The following is a 17,563-nucleotide window of genomic DNA, read 5'->3' as shown; positions in this document are numbered from 1 at the left end:
TCTTTCCTATCATCCAGGTCATTAATGAAGACATTTAACTGAATAGCTTTCAGTACTGATATCTGAAGGACCTTCTGTTCACTGATGAGAAGCAGGACTTTGCATCACCAGTTGCCCACTTATCCCACCCATATATCACCAATCTGCTGATAGGGAGACTATAGAAAACTGTTAGGGGCTTTGCTGCAGTCATGGTGTGCAGTGTTCACTGCTCTTTTGTATTCAGTGCCCATCAGCTCAGCAAATTAAACAAAGAGCTTGGTGCAGCATTATTTAGTTTTGAAGCTAAAGTTACCCAGATACCTTCGTGTCCTTCACGTGTTTAAGAAATGGCCCCTAAAAGGCTTTGCTCCATGAACTTGCCAAGGACTGCTGTAAGGATGAGTGACCTCTAGTTTAGTGTTCCCTCCTTCTTGCCTTTCTTGAAGATGAGTGTAACATCTGCGTTTTCCAGTTATCAAGAAGTTCACCAAATGGCCAGGCCCTTTTGAGGATTAGAATTATAATGGCTTCACAATGATAATGGCAGTTGTTCAAATGACATTGGCTAGCTCCTGCAGGTGCCCCCTGGACTCTTTTCTCCTTCATTGTTGGTACTGTGTCTCTTCTTCATGCTCTGCTAGACCATTAGAAAACTAAGGATTAGTTTTACCAGTGAAAATTAAGAAAGAAGTCCTTGCACAAACTAGTTCTTCACAAGAACCTTGTCACTAGGTCCCCTGCCCTCACGTATTCAGGAACTCCATGTTTGCCTTCTGACACACTTTTTTAACTATTTTGATATCACTATTGACTTTTCTTATTCTCTGAAGAGTTTTTTATTGAAAAAATATCCAGCACTTTTGCTCTCCAAAGCAATTTCTAATGGGATCCTCAAAGCAGGTCTTGAACAGACCAAAACTGGCTCCTCTGAAGTCGAGGGTTGTAATTCTACTTTTTTTTTCTTGCTTTCTTCTCTGTGTATAAGCTTTACAGTCTCATGTTTGCTGCAACCAAGGCTGTCTTTGGCTTTCAGATTTTCAACCATTTCTTCCTTACATAGGAGTAGCAGGTCCAACAGAGGATCACTCCTAGTTGAATCATTGATGACCTGTATCAAGAAATTTTTTTCAGTACTTCCTGGAATCTTATGGACATCTTGATAAATTAAAATAACTGTACTTAGTAGCTATTTTTTTTGTCTTATTTGACTTTAGTTAGCTCCACATCATTTGCATCTTGTAAACTAAAATTTTGTGACTAAGGTCAGTCAGTCAATCTGTTCAGATCTTGATTCCATTCATTGCTTTGGAACTTCTGCTTGAGTTATCCTGTACTGAAAGCTTTAGTGATGCTTTTGCATATACTTTAAAAACAGTAAGACTGCACAGAAGCATTTTCTTACAGTTGTACCACCATACCTAATAAGAAGAGCTTCTGGCTAAAGTCTTCCACCCACAAATTTCATAATACCTGGAGATTATCATAGTTCAGTCTACTTTTGGAATATATAAATCTTTAAATAAAATATTTTTTTCAGCTCCAGGTCTTATGCTTCTTTCAGGCTGCCCTACCACTGGAAACATTTCTGAATGTAATACCTCATTTGGTGGCTTTCAAGGATGCATGCGACTTATTTCCATTGATAACAAAGCAGTGGATATGATCTCAGTTCAGCAAAATGTTTTTGGCAATTTCAGTGACCTTCAGATAGATTTATGTGACATTATAGACAGGTAAGAAAATAATATTTACTCAATATTTATTTATTTGAATGTTTTGTTTCCAATACTGAATTAATGACAAAAGACAGAACATTTGTAAAATGGTATACTGCTTCTTCTATAAGAGTTCCAGAATAGAATAAACTCAGTAAACATAGCACAGCAATTAGATTTCCATGCACTGTGAAAAGAATTAAAGTAACAGGGGTTAAAATTATTTGATACTTCTGACAAATTTTAAATATCTTATATTCTTTTCAAGTAAAGCTATAGACAAACCCCCTTCTGTGACAGGTAGTCCCGTTCACCCTTTGAAATGCTGTGTTGTTTACAGGTTATTGCTGTTTTGTATATTCTACCCATCCAGAAACACGGTAGATAGTATACATCACAGTGAGTGAGCAATCTTCTTTAGACTACGGTCAGAACTAAGCTCATAACTTGCAATAGATGGTATTAGCATCTATCCATGGCAGGGAGGTTGGAACTAGGTGATCTTAAGGTCCTTTCCAACCCTAACTATTTTATAATTCTATGATCCGAAAGAGTGTGACTAGTTGAAGGGCCCCCCTCTGCAGGAAGGAAAGACAATGTACCTTCCTTGAAATTGAAATGCTTGACAGAGACATTGCTGGATTTCAAGATGGAGAAGGCAGACAATGATCCAAAATGGGTGTTGCAGAATGGCAGAGGCTGCTGATAAGAGAAGGAGCAGACAGGCAAATGAAAACAGGAGGAGAAGTTGTCTGCTGTAGATTCAGAAGAGTGCAGACACAGGCATTTGTGCAAAGTCTGCTTTATTCCAGAAAAGGTTGCCTTGGACCAAGCTGAAAGGATACACTAAAGAAACAAAACAGGCAGGGGAAAGATGTACTTGTGTTTTTAATCACTTCTCCCCTACCCCCTAAATTTCTAGTCCTCAAAAGTTGCCATTTTATCTCAAAAAGGCTGGCCTTTGAATTATAAGACTTCAAAAAATAGGGTTTCTTGGGGAAACCAGTTCAGACAGACCCTGGGATTGGAGTGTTGATCTGCTGGAGGGGAGGAAGGCTTTGCAGAGGGATCTGGACAGGCTCGACCAGTAAGTTCTGGCCAATTGCATGAGGTTCAACAAAGCAAAGTTCTCGGTCCTGCACATGGTCCACAGCAATCCCATGCAAAGCTACAGGCTAGGGGAAGTGTGGCTGGAAAGCTGCTTTGTGGAAAAGGACCTGGGGGCGCTGATTGACAGAGCTGAACATGAGCCAGCTTGTGCCCAGGCAGCCAAGAAAGCCAACAACATCCTGGCCTGTATCAGAAATGACCAAGACAGTGATCATCTCCCTGTACTTGGCAGTGGTGGGGCAGCACTTTGAATCCTGTGTTCAGTTCTGAGACCCTGGCTACCAAGAGAGATACTTTGTTGCTGCAGTGTCCAGAGAAGGCCAGTGAAGCTGGTGAAGGTTCTGGAGCACAAGTCTGATGAGGAACAGCTGAGGAAACTGGGGGTGTTTAGTCTGGAGAAGAGAAGGCTCAGGGGGGACTCCTCTAAAGCTACCTGAAAGAAGGATAGAAAGAGATGGGTTTCGGTCTTTTCTCCCAAGTAACTAGTGAGAGAAGAAGAGGTAACCGCCTCAAGCTGCACCAGGGAAGATTTAGATTGGATATTAGGAAAAATTTCTTTACTAAACGGGTGGTCAGGCATCAGAACAGGCTTCCAAGGGAAGTAGTGAAATCAGTATCCCTAGGAACGTTCAAAAACCATGTAGGCAAGGCCCCTAGTGACATGGTTTAGTGTTGGACTTGGCAGTCCTGGGCTGACAGCTAGACTTGATGATCTTACAGGTCTTTTCCAATCTAGTTGACTCTATGACATCTTCTTCAATACCATAACAAATTTCATGTTCAGTCACACAGACATATTTCTGTGACCTATTTTCCATTAATACAGCTAACACAGTGTACATCTATCAAGACTATTACTTTGAAGAAATTCACAATGTCTTGTAGATCAAAGACAAAAATAATACTAGTTCTTTGCCTAATTGTTCATAAAAGTTTACAGAGAGAAAACTCCAAAAGGCAGGTAAAAAATCTGCCTACAATGTGATCCTTTCAATTAGGTTTTAATGTGTATTCTCACTGATGTTTCTACATCTATTATGTTTTAAGAATATATACGGTTGCATATATCTAATTCTTTGTGCTATTTTTTCCCTTGCTGGGTTAATCCTGACTTTGCCATAGGCAGAAAGTGTGATAAACACAACAAAACAGTTTGGCCTCAGTCAAAACATTACCATATGACACGTTAGGAAAAGGTATTTGGGATGCAACATACATTTACATTTCTTTTTAGCTTCTTGCACCCTACTCCTTTTGACTCATCTCACTTTTCAAACGTCTTTTACCACCTCCTTCTCCTCTCTGATAGACTTCATGACATTTCCTTCCAGCTTCTAAAGCATTTAGAGCTTTAAAGCAATTAAAGTTATTTTTTCAACTCTGGAATTGAACTTACTCAACTTCCATTACACTGCTTGCTTTTTTTGTTTGTAGTATAGAGACAGAATCAGGAACAAAATCAAGTAAAAAAAAATTGTAATGTGGATATCTGTATGTTCTTAATCAAAACAAAAGAGATGTAAGCAAGATTATGAGTGTAAAATGTCAATATATAGAAATCCAGCATTATTTACAATATTCCAAATGTGATAAATAAATGTCTATTTTTTTTTTTAAGCAGTGCATCAAATGGGTCTGATTTACTTATATTTTTATCTTGCTGAATTTTTATTGCATAAGAAGACAGTTACCATCCTTATTTCATGTCAATACCTCTGCCATCCACTTTTTTTTTTATTATGGACTTCTGTAAGCCACTTAGATTTCCCAGCCATAGTCTTTTTCAAAGTGTTTTTATTACTTTCTGTCACTGTATTAAGCCTTTTTTTTTTTTTTTTTGAGTTTGATACTCTCATAGTTCATCAAAATATGTGTGGATATCAAAAGGAAAAAAGAAAAGTCTTTATAAAAAGTTTTTGGTTGGTTGGTTTTGTTTTCTCTAAGATTTGATAACATTAATTTGTGTCTTTTATCTTGACAATTGCAGCTTTCTAACACTAGCTCTTCCACATTCAGTTTTAAGCTCTCAGAATGCTTACCGTATGTCTTCCTAACTTACACAAATAGAAAATTAATCCACCCATTTTTATTAACTTCATTACAGTTATTACCTTTTATTTCAGAATAGACTGTTTTTGAAAAGCTTTCCTGGTCTTGTGCCAGCTTGATTCAGGACTGTTTCTTTTCACTTTCCTCACACAGTCACATTGCATTTGACATCTGCAGCTTCATGTGTCTTTTTATTAAACAAATTCTACATCTCATGATAAATCCCAATAGATAAGATACATTCTTCTTTTTCACATTAAAATTCCTTACATATATTAAAAAATTTCTGATAGGTAGCTTGAGCTTGAGCACCTCCCATATGAAGACAGGCTGAGAAAGTTGGGGCTGTTCAGCCTGGAGAAGAGAAGGCTGCATGGAGACCTCAGAGCAGCCTTCAAGCATCTGAAGGGGGCCTACAAGCATGCTGGAGAGGGACTCTTCATTAGGAACTGTAGTGATAAGACAAGGGGTAACAGGTTCAAACTTAAAAAAGGGAAGTTCAGGTTAGATACAAGGAAGAAGTTCTTTACAGTGAGGGTGGTGAGGCACTTGAACAGGTTGCCCAAGGAAGCTGTGAATGCTCCATCCCTGGTAGTCTTCAAGGCCAGGTTGGACGGAGTCTTGCGTGAGGTGGTTTAGTGTGTGGTCACCCTGCCCATGGCAGGGGGGTTGGAACTAGATGATCTTAAGGTCCTTTCCAACCCTAACCATTCTATGATTCTACGATTCTATATCTTGTGCATTATATCACTTGTGAGAAAATATTTGCTTCCTACAATGATTTTGACATGTCTATGGTTGCCAAAGCTAAAGTAATCAGCGTTTTTGCCACTGTGCTCCTGATGGTGGATATCCCTCCTCCAGCTGAAAGAAATCAACCACTCCTTTGTTTTGGAGTCTTTATGGGAGATTTTTCATCTAAAATACCAAATAATAAAGTCTGACCCAAATTCTGGTTTTATTGGTGGCTTTAGTAGTAGGAAAAGAATGAATCACTAAATGTAATAGTTTTACACATTTGAAGTGCATGAACACAAATAAAAATTACTTTTTACATAATCATCTGAATTTATATGCAGAGTAAATAAATGGAAAAAATCTATTAAGCCAATTGTTTATCTCATATATATATATACACACACACATTTAAAATACATTTTCAATTTCTGCTCTTACACTAAAGTTATTATGACTCCTTCTAGTTGTCATGGTTTAAAATCAGCTGGCAACTAAGTACCACACAGACACTCACTCATCCTTCCTCTTTCCCCCTTTCTGGGCAGGATGGGGAGGAAAATTGAAGAATGTAAAACTTGTGTTTTGAGATAAAACCAGTTTAATAACTAAACTACAACATATTACTACTACCACTGAGGGAAATAACAAGGAGAGAGATAAAAAATAAAAACAAGAAAAAGAAAAAAAAAAAACCCAGAAGTTTACCACTCAGTGAACAATACCCAGCCCCAAGCAGTGATCAGTCCTTTCTAGGTAACACCCCCAGCTTATATACCGGGTATGTTACGCTGTGATACTGAATATCCCTTTGGCTAGTTCAGGTTAGCTGTCCTGCTTCTGCTTCCAACTCGGCTTCTTGTGCCCTTCCTTACTGGCAGAGCATGAGAGACTGAAAAGCACTACTGAACAACAACTAAACCATCCTTGTGCAATCAACAATATTCTCAGACTAAAGCCAAAACATAGCACTGTGCTAGCTACTAGGAAGAAAATTAACTCTATCCCAGCTGAAACCAGGACATAAGTCATTGCTCTCCCCATGCTCCTTCATACAGCCTTTTCATTGTGTAGTATCTTTATATTGTTCCATTGCTCATATACCTCTTGGGCATGCAATTATTTCTCTTCATATATTTCTTCTTAATATCTGTTCTCTCAGCTCCTTTATTATTATATATTGATTTTATAACTACTAATTATACATAAGCCAGTGACAAAATAACACGTCATTCTAAATGCCTTACAAAGTTAGTCTGAGGAGAGAATACCAGCTGAATCTGCCATAATTACATCAAGCTCTAAACAGAAATATATGATTGCCTACTAGGTGTTACTACTTTTGGTGTCCTAGTAGCTGTGTGTTTTACAGAAACCAGAATAAATTATTTTAATGTAAAAAAAAAAAAAAAAAAGAAAAGAAAATAACAAAGAAACACTGGCACTGTAGCAGTTTTCAAATACTTCTCTCTTTTTTTTTTTTTTTTTTAATTGAAGGCTAAAGAAAGAAAAACTGTTTATTCTTTCAGATTGTTTTAGCCATAGTTTGGGACCATGATAGTACACAAAAATGTATTTAGCAGATACTCGGCATCTAAAGTTCTCTTTTTCCCCCCTTTTTGTCAAAAGTATATTCATGTGCTAAACTATTGTTCTGCTTTGAATTTTAGTTTATGATTATTATTAGCCTGCTACCTTGGTTTTAAATCACATACCATTTTCAGGTGTCACACTCTTAAAAGCATACCATCAAATAATATGTGGTAAATACTTACCAGCTGTCTTTTTTTCTGTTTTAAGCAGACATGGTAAAGAAATCAAAAAATTACCTTTTACATATGAAGTATTAGAAATACATTTTCTAATATAAGAAGTATTTTTGTTAGAAGATTAATTTCCTTAGAGAACACACTGTTCTGAATCTTGCTTTGGGTAGGGTTGCAGCAGGTTGCTTTCATATAGCAAGTGGTTACTTTCTAATATACATTCTGAAACAGAGAGAAGATGCAAAATCTGATGATAAAAGATTTTAAATATATGCTACATTGTTTTAATTTCTCTTAAAGTTTTTTCAAGCATCATCAATTTCATCTAAGCTTTTCATTTTGTGAACATGATTAGGATGATTAATTAATACGGACAGGAAGTCAATACAAGTAAGTACCATGTAAATCACACTTTGGAGATTGTGCTCTTTATCAGAAAGTAGTAAGACAAGAAAAACTGTGACTGAAATACATGCAAGGGTAGCAGCGGTCAGAGGGATTCACCAAAAGACCTAAATGGCAATTAAGTTAAAGTAGATGTATATTCAGAATAACTGATGACTAGTCACACCTGTAGAAAGCAAAATAAAGCATTTATCCTAAGAATTATTACTATACACGTTTCCTAAATTGCTTCAAACAAAGTATTTAATATCAAAGCAATTATAACACCGGTGCCTAAAATTCCTTATGTTCCAAACTAGAGCTCGTTGAGACATATATCATGTACAAACTTGTCCTACAGATACATTCTGCGAGTGAGATAATAGGTATGATACAAGTTCAGCTCTTTAATTTGCAAGAGTATCACTTATTTCCTTGAAAATAGGTGACCTATATCACTTTACTTACTTTATGTACACTTCACCTGCTATTCTTTTTTATTCTTCTTTTCTATGAAAACCTCTGCATATCTTTGTTTATAAACATGAAAGAAAGATAAAATTCTTTGAAAGCCAGGAGAAGTAAGTGTACAAAAGCCCTGAATTCCTGAATTATTCATAGGGCAACTTTGTGAACTGCTGGACTTCTTATAATGCTAATTTAATACCATGCTAAGATTTCTTCAATGAACTAAAAGGTATTTTAAGATCATGTGAATATTAGTGGGCCTGTTTTTCTTTTTCCTGTGCTTAATGTTCACAACTAAGCCTTTTTATGTTTTTGAGCTCTATTACATACACATGCATATACATATGCTTTCACTGCAACTGGAATGTTAACTAATTTCTAAGGTGAAAAACTAATGAAAAAATAGTTAAAGTGCGCCACTCTATTTCAGTATAGTTTCAGTTGTGTTTATAAAAAGATAAATATGGTGTTTTTTTCATCTTCTGCTATATTTTATATCTAGGTATAGTGCTGCAGTCTTAACCATTAAGCAGTTACAGACAAATTTTCTTTGCAGCCAATCATTCTAAATCCAGAAGAAAACTAGCAGAATTCTTCAGGTTTCTGTTCATATCACCGAAATAAAAAATTGCTTTATTGGTAATTACCTCTTGTGACAGAACTGATGCACTGAACATTTTACTCTTTCTAGAATAGTAAGTAATCATGATGTTAGAAAAAGAAACAGCTCCCGGGTATTGTCATAAATTTTATTTGTTTTGTGATTTTTAAAAATTATTTTCTATTGTTTGTAAAATAATATAATTGTGGTGCTGTTTTGTTGTGACTTGTTGAAGAAATGCTATCAGTTGTAGTAATTGCCAGTGAATTATCAACATGTAAATCTTTCACCAGTTTTTCTGTACTGCATTGCAGATAGCTGAATGGTAATAAGTAGCAATTATGCAACTTACACTTTATTTCTGTTCTCACAGGCTTATCCCATAATTAATATATTTATTATAGGCAATAGGGGTAGCAGGGAAGATGAAGAGAAATCCTCTAAATTTTCTAGTAATTACATTAACATCTTTCCCAATGAACTTGAGGACTTCATGTTATTGTACTTCTTTTCCATGATTTTGCATCCCTTGGTAAGTACTAGTGACACGTAAATAAATGGAAAAGAGAGTGAAAATGCTCTTTTTTTATTTTTTTTTTCTCATTTTAGGTGTTTGCCTAATTACTGTGAACATGGTGGGGAGTGCTCACAGTCCTGGAACAACTTCTACTGCAACTGTGCCAATACCGGATACAACGGAGCTACTTGCCACTATCGTAAGTCTAAGATGTTTTCTGACTGTTCCTTACTTCTGGTTGAACGTTTTTCACAAAAAAAAGTATACATTAGTACTGATCATTCATATTAGAAGATTTTTCAGTCATGTAAATATTCACAAGTTGGTTCAAGGAAAGGTATTGAGAGTATAAAATATGTAGCAGCAAAAACTCCTTGAAAGTTCTAAAGTTTATCTGTTTCTGTTTCACATTTTTCAAAATTTACATGAGATAGTAATATACGCTTTCATCCATATATCTTCATTTTATGAATCAGCAAATCATTTAGAAATGTGTGTAATTCATCATTATTCATTACAACAGTTTATTTTTTTTTTTTTTCCAGGGACAATGGGACTACATTCATATAAATCACATGCTAAGGCCTATAACCTGTATTTATGTGGTTAGCTGAATCAGGAATTAGATTAGGAGAAATTTTAAAAAACAACCTCCCCTCCAAAAAAAAAAAAAATCCAACAAATGCCACCCCCCCCAACTAACAAACAAAACAAAACAAACAAAAAATGGAAGTAACTTAACTAGCTTCACAGGAAATGCTCTACATTTTTACTGCTTTAACTGTATTCTGAGAAACAGAATAAATCTGAAGCACTACTTGAAAACAATTATCGAATAATTGAATCTCTCTTATAATGCTTAAATTTATCTAAAACTATTTTCTTAAGAAACCATCAAATTTTAATTTAAAATTACATAATTTGTTCATTATGAATATTTCATAGAGTTAGCAATCTGAATGGTTTGTTTTTCTCATAGGTGTTGCATATAATATTAGTAACCATCAAACAAAAAATACAGAAATCACAGATATTTTTTAAAATATTACTGTACTAGTACTTTTTTCTTTTTTTAATTTCAATAAACTGAATTTATATAGATCAAAATCTTCTAGAATATTAATAATTGTTATAGAGTTCTGTTTTTACTTGTATAGCACTCAGTATTATTTGTTTTGTCTGAATCTAACAGGTCTTTTTTTTTGGCAGAGTGCTTTCAAGTTTTGATAATAACTGATAGAGCACACAGTCTAATTTTGAAAAGAAAGACCAGAACAGTATGACTGCTGGAAGTATTATAATGGTTAAAGGAGAAGTTGGGCTAATGAAGTCTGACTATGGCATTATTGTCAGTGTTTCCTGTCTGTTTAAGTACAGATGTGGACTCATAAGTCCTTTTCTCAGGTTTTTGATCATAAAGAAGTCATCACAGAATTTTCTTTACATTTTGGCTGATACAAAGTATACATAACATAGGACCAAGGAGCTCTCATTTTGTGTTTGCTTATTTAGGTCTTCTACTGCAGTGTCTGATGAGTCATATGCACTTTTATTTAAACAGGAAAGAAAATAAGAAGTATGAAAGCCAAAAAAAAAATATGCCAGGAGACAATCAGAACACCTAGAAACACTGCCTGCCTTCTGTCTTATGTAATAACAACAAAATTTGATTTAGTTGATGTAGTTAGTGTTTGTTTCCTCAAAATCTGGTTAGAAAGATCTAAGTCGTACACTTGGCATTCACATTAGTTTTCAGGTTTTACAGCCATTTACTCACCTGCATCTCACTGTTTTGTCTTTGAAGTTTCCAGATTGAAATAAGGGAGAAAATGCTTGAAAATGCCCCTTGTGATCTCAATACATAAAACTAAATGCTCTCTACAGAAACAAATGAAAATATAGTCCTGGTTATGTGATTTCTTCTGTATTCTTTAGCAGTGAATACACACAACTTCTTTTCCCCATTGACAGGCTCCACACGCTTTTTTTCTAAATTCCTCGACTAAAATGAAAAATTATGTCATTACATTTGTGATGGAATTTGTTCTTTTACAGCCATCTATGAGCAATCATGTGAAGCCTATAAGCACAGAGGCAACACTTCAGGCTTTTACAATATTGATTCAGATGGAAGTGGCCCATTGGGACCGTTTCTTGTATACTGTAATATGACAGGTGAGGTGATAAACTTTCTTAACTTGCAGCTGGGTCTGTATGCATGCTCATTATATTGAAACACGAGTTATCAAGTAATAAGCCTCTGTACCTCTTAAGTTTAATGTATACATACACAACAAAATGAAGGTGACTCCTTAGCTCAGAATACTTAGCAAAGAATTAGGCTGAGAAATTAGACTAATAACAGGATACGGGCTGTGAATCTAACACTGCGTTTCTGTTGTGTTTCGCGTAAATGAGACTTGTTCTGTATGGAGACCATGTCATACTAGTTCACTTTTGGGGAGCAGGTTTGTTTTCACTGAAGGTACAGCTTCTTGAGAACATTTAAGAGAATGAGAAATAAGCTATATTTTATGAGAAAAATACTGATTTTTCCAGGTAGCCTTCTGAAAAAATGAAATTCAGAACTGGCCATTGTTATGAGGAGTATAGACATTAAGATTAATTTTTTTAAATTGCAAATAGATCTTTTGGAGAATGGAAATGTAACCATTGGGACTCTCACAACCTCACTTTCAGGCACTTTGCCTCCTTTTCTGCTCTTTGAAACACCATTCACATCACTAGAATGTTTAGATATCAGAGTTTTTTGTCTGTATGTTATATAACAAACCAGTTGTCTATGAATGCCTACTGGTATATTTCCTTTCAATGAAGATTACTTTTAAATGGTTTTTTGAAATTAGTATTCTATTTGTGTCTGTTTCCTCTTCTTTTTGCCTAGCTTCTATTTATTTGAATTGCTTTCCAGCCATGATGATGAAAAGACTTCATTGTTTTATGTGACAAAAATATATTTTTACACAGTTATAACTGTTTGAATAACTACATAAATAAGCTATACTTGAATTATTTAGTTACATCCTAAGTGTTAAGAACTTGACTTAGGAATGATATCAGAAGCTTTTATATTGATTTGTAAACAATTTGTAGTCACATCTATATATTTAGGAATTGGCAGGACCCTCCTGCCAGTGGCATTGGCTGTTTTTCACAATGATCTAAAGAATACTTATTATAATATAATTCTCATCATTTCAATCAGTCTGTGCAATTTAACTGCTCTCACCATGTCAGGCCTTGACTTAGACTTCTATAGTGAACTGTGCTAGCTCATGGTGGGCACATTTCAGATTGGCACATGCCTTTAAGAAGAAATATGCTAGTGCCCTATGAGACTGAAAGAGATCAAAGAATCATAGCAGAAAGATGACTCTGTGGATTTTTTTTTGGTTTTGGTTTTGGTTTTTTTTCAGTGGGTATAACCCTCTAAGGTACAGTGTAGTGTCTGATTTATCCTTGTGTGTCCATGAACAGCTGTTACTGTTCTCCTCAATCATTTTTATTCACCACATTAAGCAAACCTCATTGATCAGTTCTTCATCTTGAGATGCAACCTGACAGGATGAATCTTCCATATTTGTTTTGTTCCCAGTTTCATCATGACTGGTATTCACTTTTCCCAGCAGAGGCAGGGAAGGCAGATGTCCACATTTCTTACAGCACTGCTTTGTCTTTGACATTCATGGAGCTCTATTTTCAGGCAGATGGGAGGGAGGTGCCTTTCTCTGGTTGTATTCTTGGAAGTCATTTTCAGAATGAAAAGACTGCAGTTCACACTGCCAGATATGATGACCAAATTCTGCAGTGACCTTTTCTTCCTTTTGTAAATTTGCAAGTGTGATGATAAGTCTGATAGCTGAGTTGTTTGTCTTAATTTTTATGTCAGTATAGCATTTGGATACATTTTTGTCTGTGTATGTGTGTACGTAAAAAAAATAAACCTGTTTGCCATCTGCTTTTTGACACCATGAGTGTGTACTTAATGAAATTTTATAATTTGATCAAAAGCTAGTAGTAATAACAATATAACTAAAAAGTTATACTAATATAATAATAAAGTAATAATAAAAAGGAGTATAGACTCCCGTAATACAGCATATTTTGAATAGTGATCTCACCTTGATTTTTCATTTAAATTTTCTGATGAATACTTGTCCTTTAAGTGACCATGAGTTCTTTCCTCTTCATAAATATCTTATAATGTCAGCCATGTGTAGCCCAATGGAAGCTAATGGGATACAATAAAATACAACTTTGTTGTATTTTTTTTTAATATAGTTGAAAATACTTCTTTTAGAACATAAGAAATATTATCATCAATACTACATGATAGAAAAAAATATTATTTCTTATATGTACTCAAATTACATTGGGCATCAAGATACAAGAATACAGTGAAGATGAGTCTCAACTCACCTGACCCAGACTGGCTTTAACAAGGAGCCTGCTCAGCCCTACCTTGAGTCGATTTTAGTCATGGGAGTCAGATTGTTATAGGCTTTGTGACTGGAAGCTGAAACAGAGTAAGCTCAGTGCTTTCCTATTCATACATAAGGAGGTATAGTAAATGTACAAAACAGCAAAATCACATGAGCCTTTATCAACTACATATATTTGGATCAATTTATATTTCAAAAAACATGAAGGGAGTAATCTCTGTACTTCTAAGCAGAGCATCTGGTTGTAATGGTTTAAAAACAGCCAGCAACTATACCACATAGCCATTCGCTTACCTTCTACTCCTTTCTCCCTCCTTGGGCAGGATGGGGAAGAGAATTGAGACAGTGTAAAACTCGGAGACTGAGATAAGAACACTTTAATAACTGAAGTACAGTATACTAAGACTACTATTAATAACAATGATAAGGGAAATAACAAGGAGAGAGAATATAAAAAAGTGTAAAGAAAAAAACCAAACAATAGACACAAGTGATGCACAATACAATTGCTCACCACCCACTGACCAATACCCAGCCCAGCCTGAGCAACGATCCATCCCTTCTGTGTAACTCCCCCCCAGTTTATACACTGGGCATGATGTCCTGTGGTACACGATATCCTTGTGGCTAGTTTGGGTCAGGTGTCCTGTCTTTGCTCTCTCTCAGCTTCTTGTGCCCCTCCTCACTGGAAGAGCATGAGAGACTGAAAAGTCCTAGATCAGGGTAAGTGCTACTGAGCAACAACTAAAACATTGGTGTGTTATCAACAGCATTCTCTGACTAAAACCAAAATAGGACACTGTGCCTGCTACTAGGAAGAAAATTAACTCTATCCCAGCTGAAACCAGGACACTAATGTTAGATTTCCTTGTATGCAAAGAATAGGACAGAGTGAGCAATGCATTCCTGTGTTATTGTACCTGCCAGTTTTATTCTTCCTGTGATTCACTGTACAAAAAAATTATTTTTCTAGTCTCAAAGTAAATATACAATAATTAGTCCATTATCTCTAGTAGCTTTTAAAGTAATGCTTTCATATAAATATTGTAATTCCAAGTTTAGGTTTTGATCTGTGTGATTTTGCATTGTAGTAAGCTTTAACAATTAAAAATGCATTCTATCATTGCTGTAGGACAGTAAAAGATGAATTTTAATGAAAGAATATCAAGATAACTGTGAAACTGTTGAACTGCTTTGTTCCTTAGTGTAAGCAACATGGCTCCAAGTTGAAGAAAGTCTGTTTCACAGCAGACTTTACATCTTAGCACATACCTTTTATAAACATGCAATATATTGTTTATTGATCAACCACGTGAATTATATGTATATTTATATGCAAGTATTTTCTGCTCTTTTATTACAGGAGCATTTCTTGAGAACATGTTTTTCTAAAAATAATATTTGGAGTGCTGAGTATTTACTAGTGATTTGTGGAAAAAGCAATCTTGAAGACAGTTTAATTGTTTCTGGAGTAAATAATTTGGAAGTATTTTGCATGCTGCAGTTGATATGAATCATAGTCTGTCTACACAATACAGTGAAGTACATAGCTGACATACCCAGCAGTATCTGAATCAAAAGCTGACTGAAGAGCAGTATATGTTTTTCAGGGAAATTCAACTCTCAGTTCTGAACTGGTATTCACCATGTTACAGTGCCAAATCAAGTAGCAATTACCATGGTGGTTGCCATAAATCCATATCATGACATATGTTTGGAAGAAACTTTCTATTGACCTTTGGAAACTGTGCTTCTTAGTTCTTGACTAAATACAAGGTTTGAATAGTACTTCACATAATTACTACAACTTGATTTTAAATGGCTAGGATAACTCACCTTCATGTAATCTGAGTTTTATAGTGAATGTGGTATTTGCAAGCTGCTTTTGCTTCTTTATATATTAGAAAAAGTATGTAGGCCATTTTCTCACACAGAATAAATTAATTTAAATTACAGTTGTAATGTAATTGGAATGTAGACTAGAATTTACTGTTATTTTATATAAAAAAACAGGCAAAAAAGTAGCAATAATAAACATTATTTCCTTTTATTCATTGATTGCAATTTATCAAGTAAAATGTATCTTATTGTAGAGACCATTATTTAGATGTTTTCACTTATGCTTTTCTTACTCAATAATCATAACAAGCTCAATACCTGTTCCAGTCATAGTATGATAATGTACAGACTTGTGTCTCTGTTTGTAATGCCAAAAGCACTTTTTGTGATCAAAGAAGTCACCTTAAAGTTTGGTTAATTTCGTTAAACATTCTCTTTCCATTAGCAATTTATGCAGCTATTTCTCATTCTTTATTACTTTTTACATGTGTTTTGAAAGATGCAACATGGACAATTATGCAGCATAACAACACCAACCTAAGCAGAGTCAAAACCGCTAATCGTGAGAACCCCCACACTGTGTTTTTCAAGTATTCTGCCAGCCTAGACCAGCTTCAGGCTACAATTAATCATGCAGAGCACTGTGAACAGGAGTTTGCTTACCACTGCAAAAAGTCAAGGCTTTTAGATAAGCAAGGTAAGTAAAGCAAACATATCTTATTATGTTGTATAGTATATTTTATTTTGCTAGTTACTATAGGTATTTATTTCTATCAAGGTTATAACATTTTGCTGCTACAGAGCTTGAACTACTTCAGCTGTCTAGTGCTCATATTCCTGTAAGTTACCAAGAGATATTTGAACCAGAAAAACATGAATGGCAGTTTATAATGATCTTCATTCACAGAATTAAGTGTTCTCAAAGTTAATTTCTCTCATAAGTCTTTTAAATTAACAGAGATTATTATTAACAAAGCTCTTGTTGGTCTGCCTTCCAGGGACCTCTAAATATTAATGAAGGAATTACTGAGGAAATATCTCCTTAAAAGAACACAAATTAGAGCATAGATATCAGCAGAATTTTATTGCTGAATGTTTTTGAACACTTAAACATATTGTGAGTGCTTGACAAAAAGCATTGGTAACATTAAATTTCCACTGTCCAGCACAGGCATTCATAAAAAAAAGGATTTATTAAAATATGGATTATTGACAAAAGTATATATTTTTTAAGGGCAAAAAGAATGAAGATACTCTGAAGTACTTAAAATAAAGTTTATGCAGTCTATTTAAATCTTAACTCACTGACACAGAGCTACTGTTAATAGAATTTATTATTAAAATTCCTTCTAAATACTCCAAATAATGTGGAAGAAAAAATCTGAGTGTTTACCATCGTTTGAAAACTATGTGAAATTGTTTGACTTGACCACCAGAAATTCTGAAACTACTCAAATTGATTTAATGGCATCCTTTCCTACTAAGCGTAAAGCAGGTCTCTGACTGCAACAATCTCTGGTTCTGTCTCTAAACTCTTTCCATACATATTCTTTCTCCTTAATACTGTCATGGACATCACTGGGCTTCTTAGACTAGAATTGACTCTTGGCATAATTATCTGCTTAAAAACATCCCTACAGCATAAAAGATAAACTTACTCCTTAAGATGCCGCACTTTGCCTTCCTTTTACTTACAGATTCCAAATTAAAGTTGTGGTTAGATGTTCTAAAGGCTGGTTTACACCAAGCAAAGGGTTTCAAGATTCCTGTTGGTATTAGACATTACATATCTTCTAACTGTTAGCTGGCACACACACTAAGTGGAATCCACCCAAAAAACAATAAACCCCAGCTTCTCAATTCAGCAGTTTCAGCAGAGTGATCAAGCTGGAAACAAAATGAAAAAAATTAGGTTGGAGAAGAAGGGAGGGTAG

The 17,563-nt window shown here is 35.0% G+C and overlaps 1 protein-coding gene across 1 annotated transcript in view; it reads left to right on the top strand.

The window, feature by feature from the left end:
- Positions 1–17,563, top strand: part of CNTNAP4 (contactin associated protein-like 4) — a gene marked incomplete at its 5' end in the record, with an annotated part of 84,641 nt that overhangs the window by 24,681 nt on the left and 42,397 nt on the right. Inside the window, 4 exons of the mRNA XM_010014665.1 lie at positions 1,544–1,715; positions 9,420–9,526; positions 11,383–11,502; positions 16,129–16,326. Of these exons, the coding sequence (XP_010012967.1) occupies positions 1,544–1,715; positions 9,420–9,526; positions 11,383–11,502; positions 16,129–16,326 (597 nt within the window). The remainder of the gene's footprint in view (positions 1–1,543; positions 1,716–9,419; positions 9,527–11,382; positions 11,503–16,128; positions 16,327–17,563) is intronic.

Source organism: Nestor notabilis, unplaced genomic scaffold (genome assembly GCF_000696875.1).
Source record: "Nestor notabilis isolate BGI_N333 unplaced genomic scaffold, ASM69687v1 scaffold2495, whole genome shotgun sequence".
Classification (NCBI taxonomy): domain Eukaryota; kingdom Metazoa; phylum Chordata; class Aves; order Psittaciformes; family Psittacidae; genus Nestor; species Nestor notabilis.
This window is presented reverse-complemented; position numbering and strand designations above follow the sequence as displayed.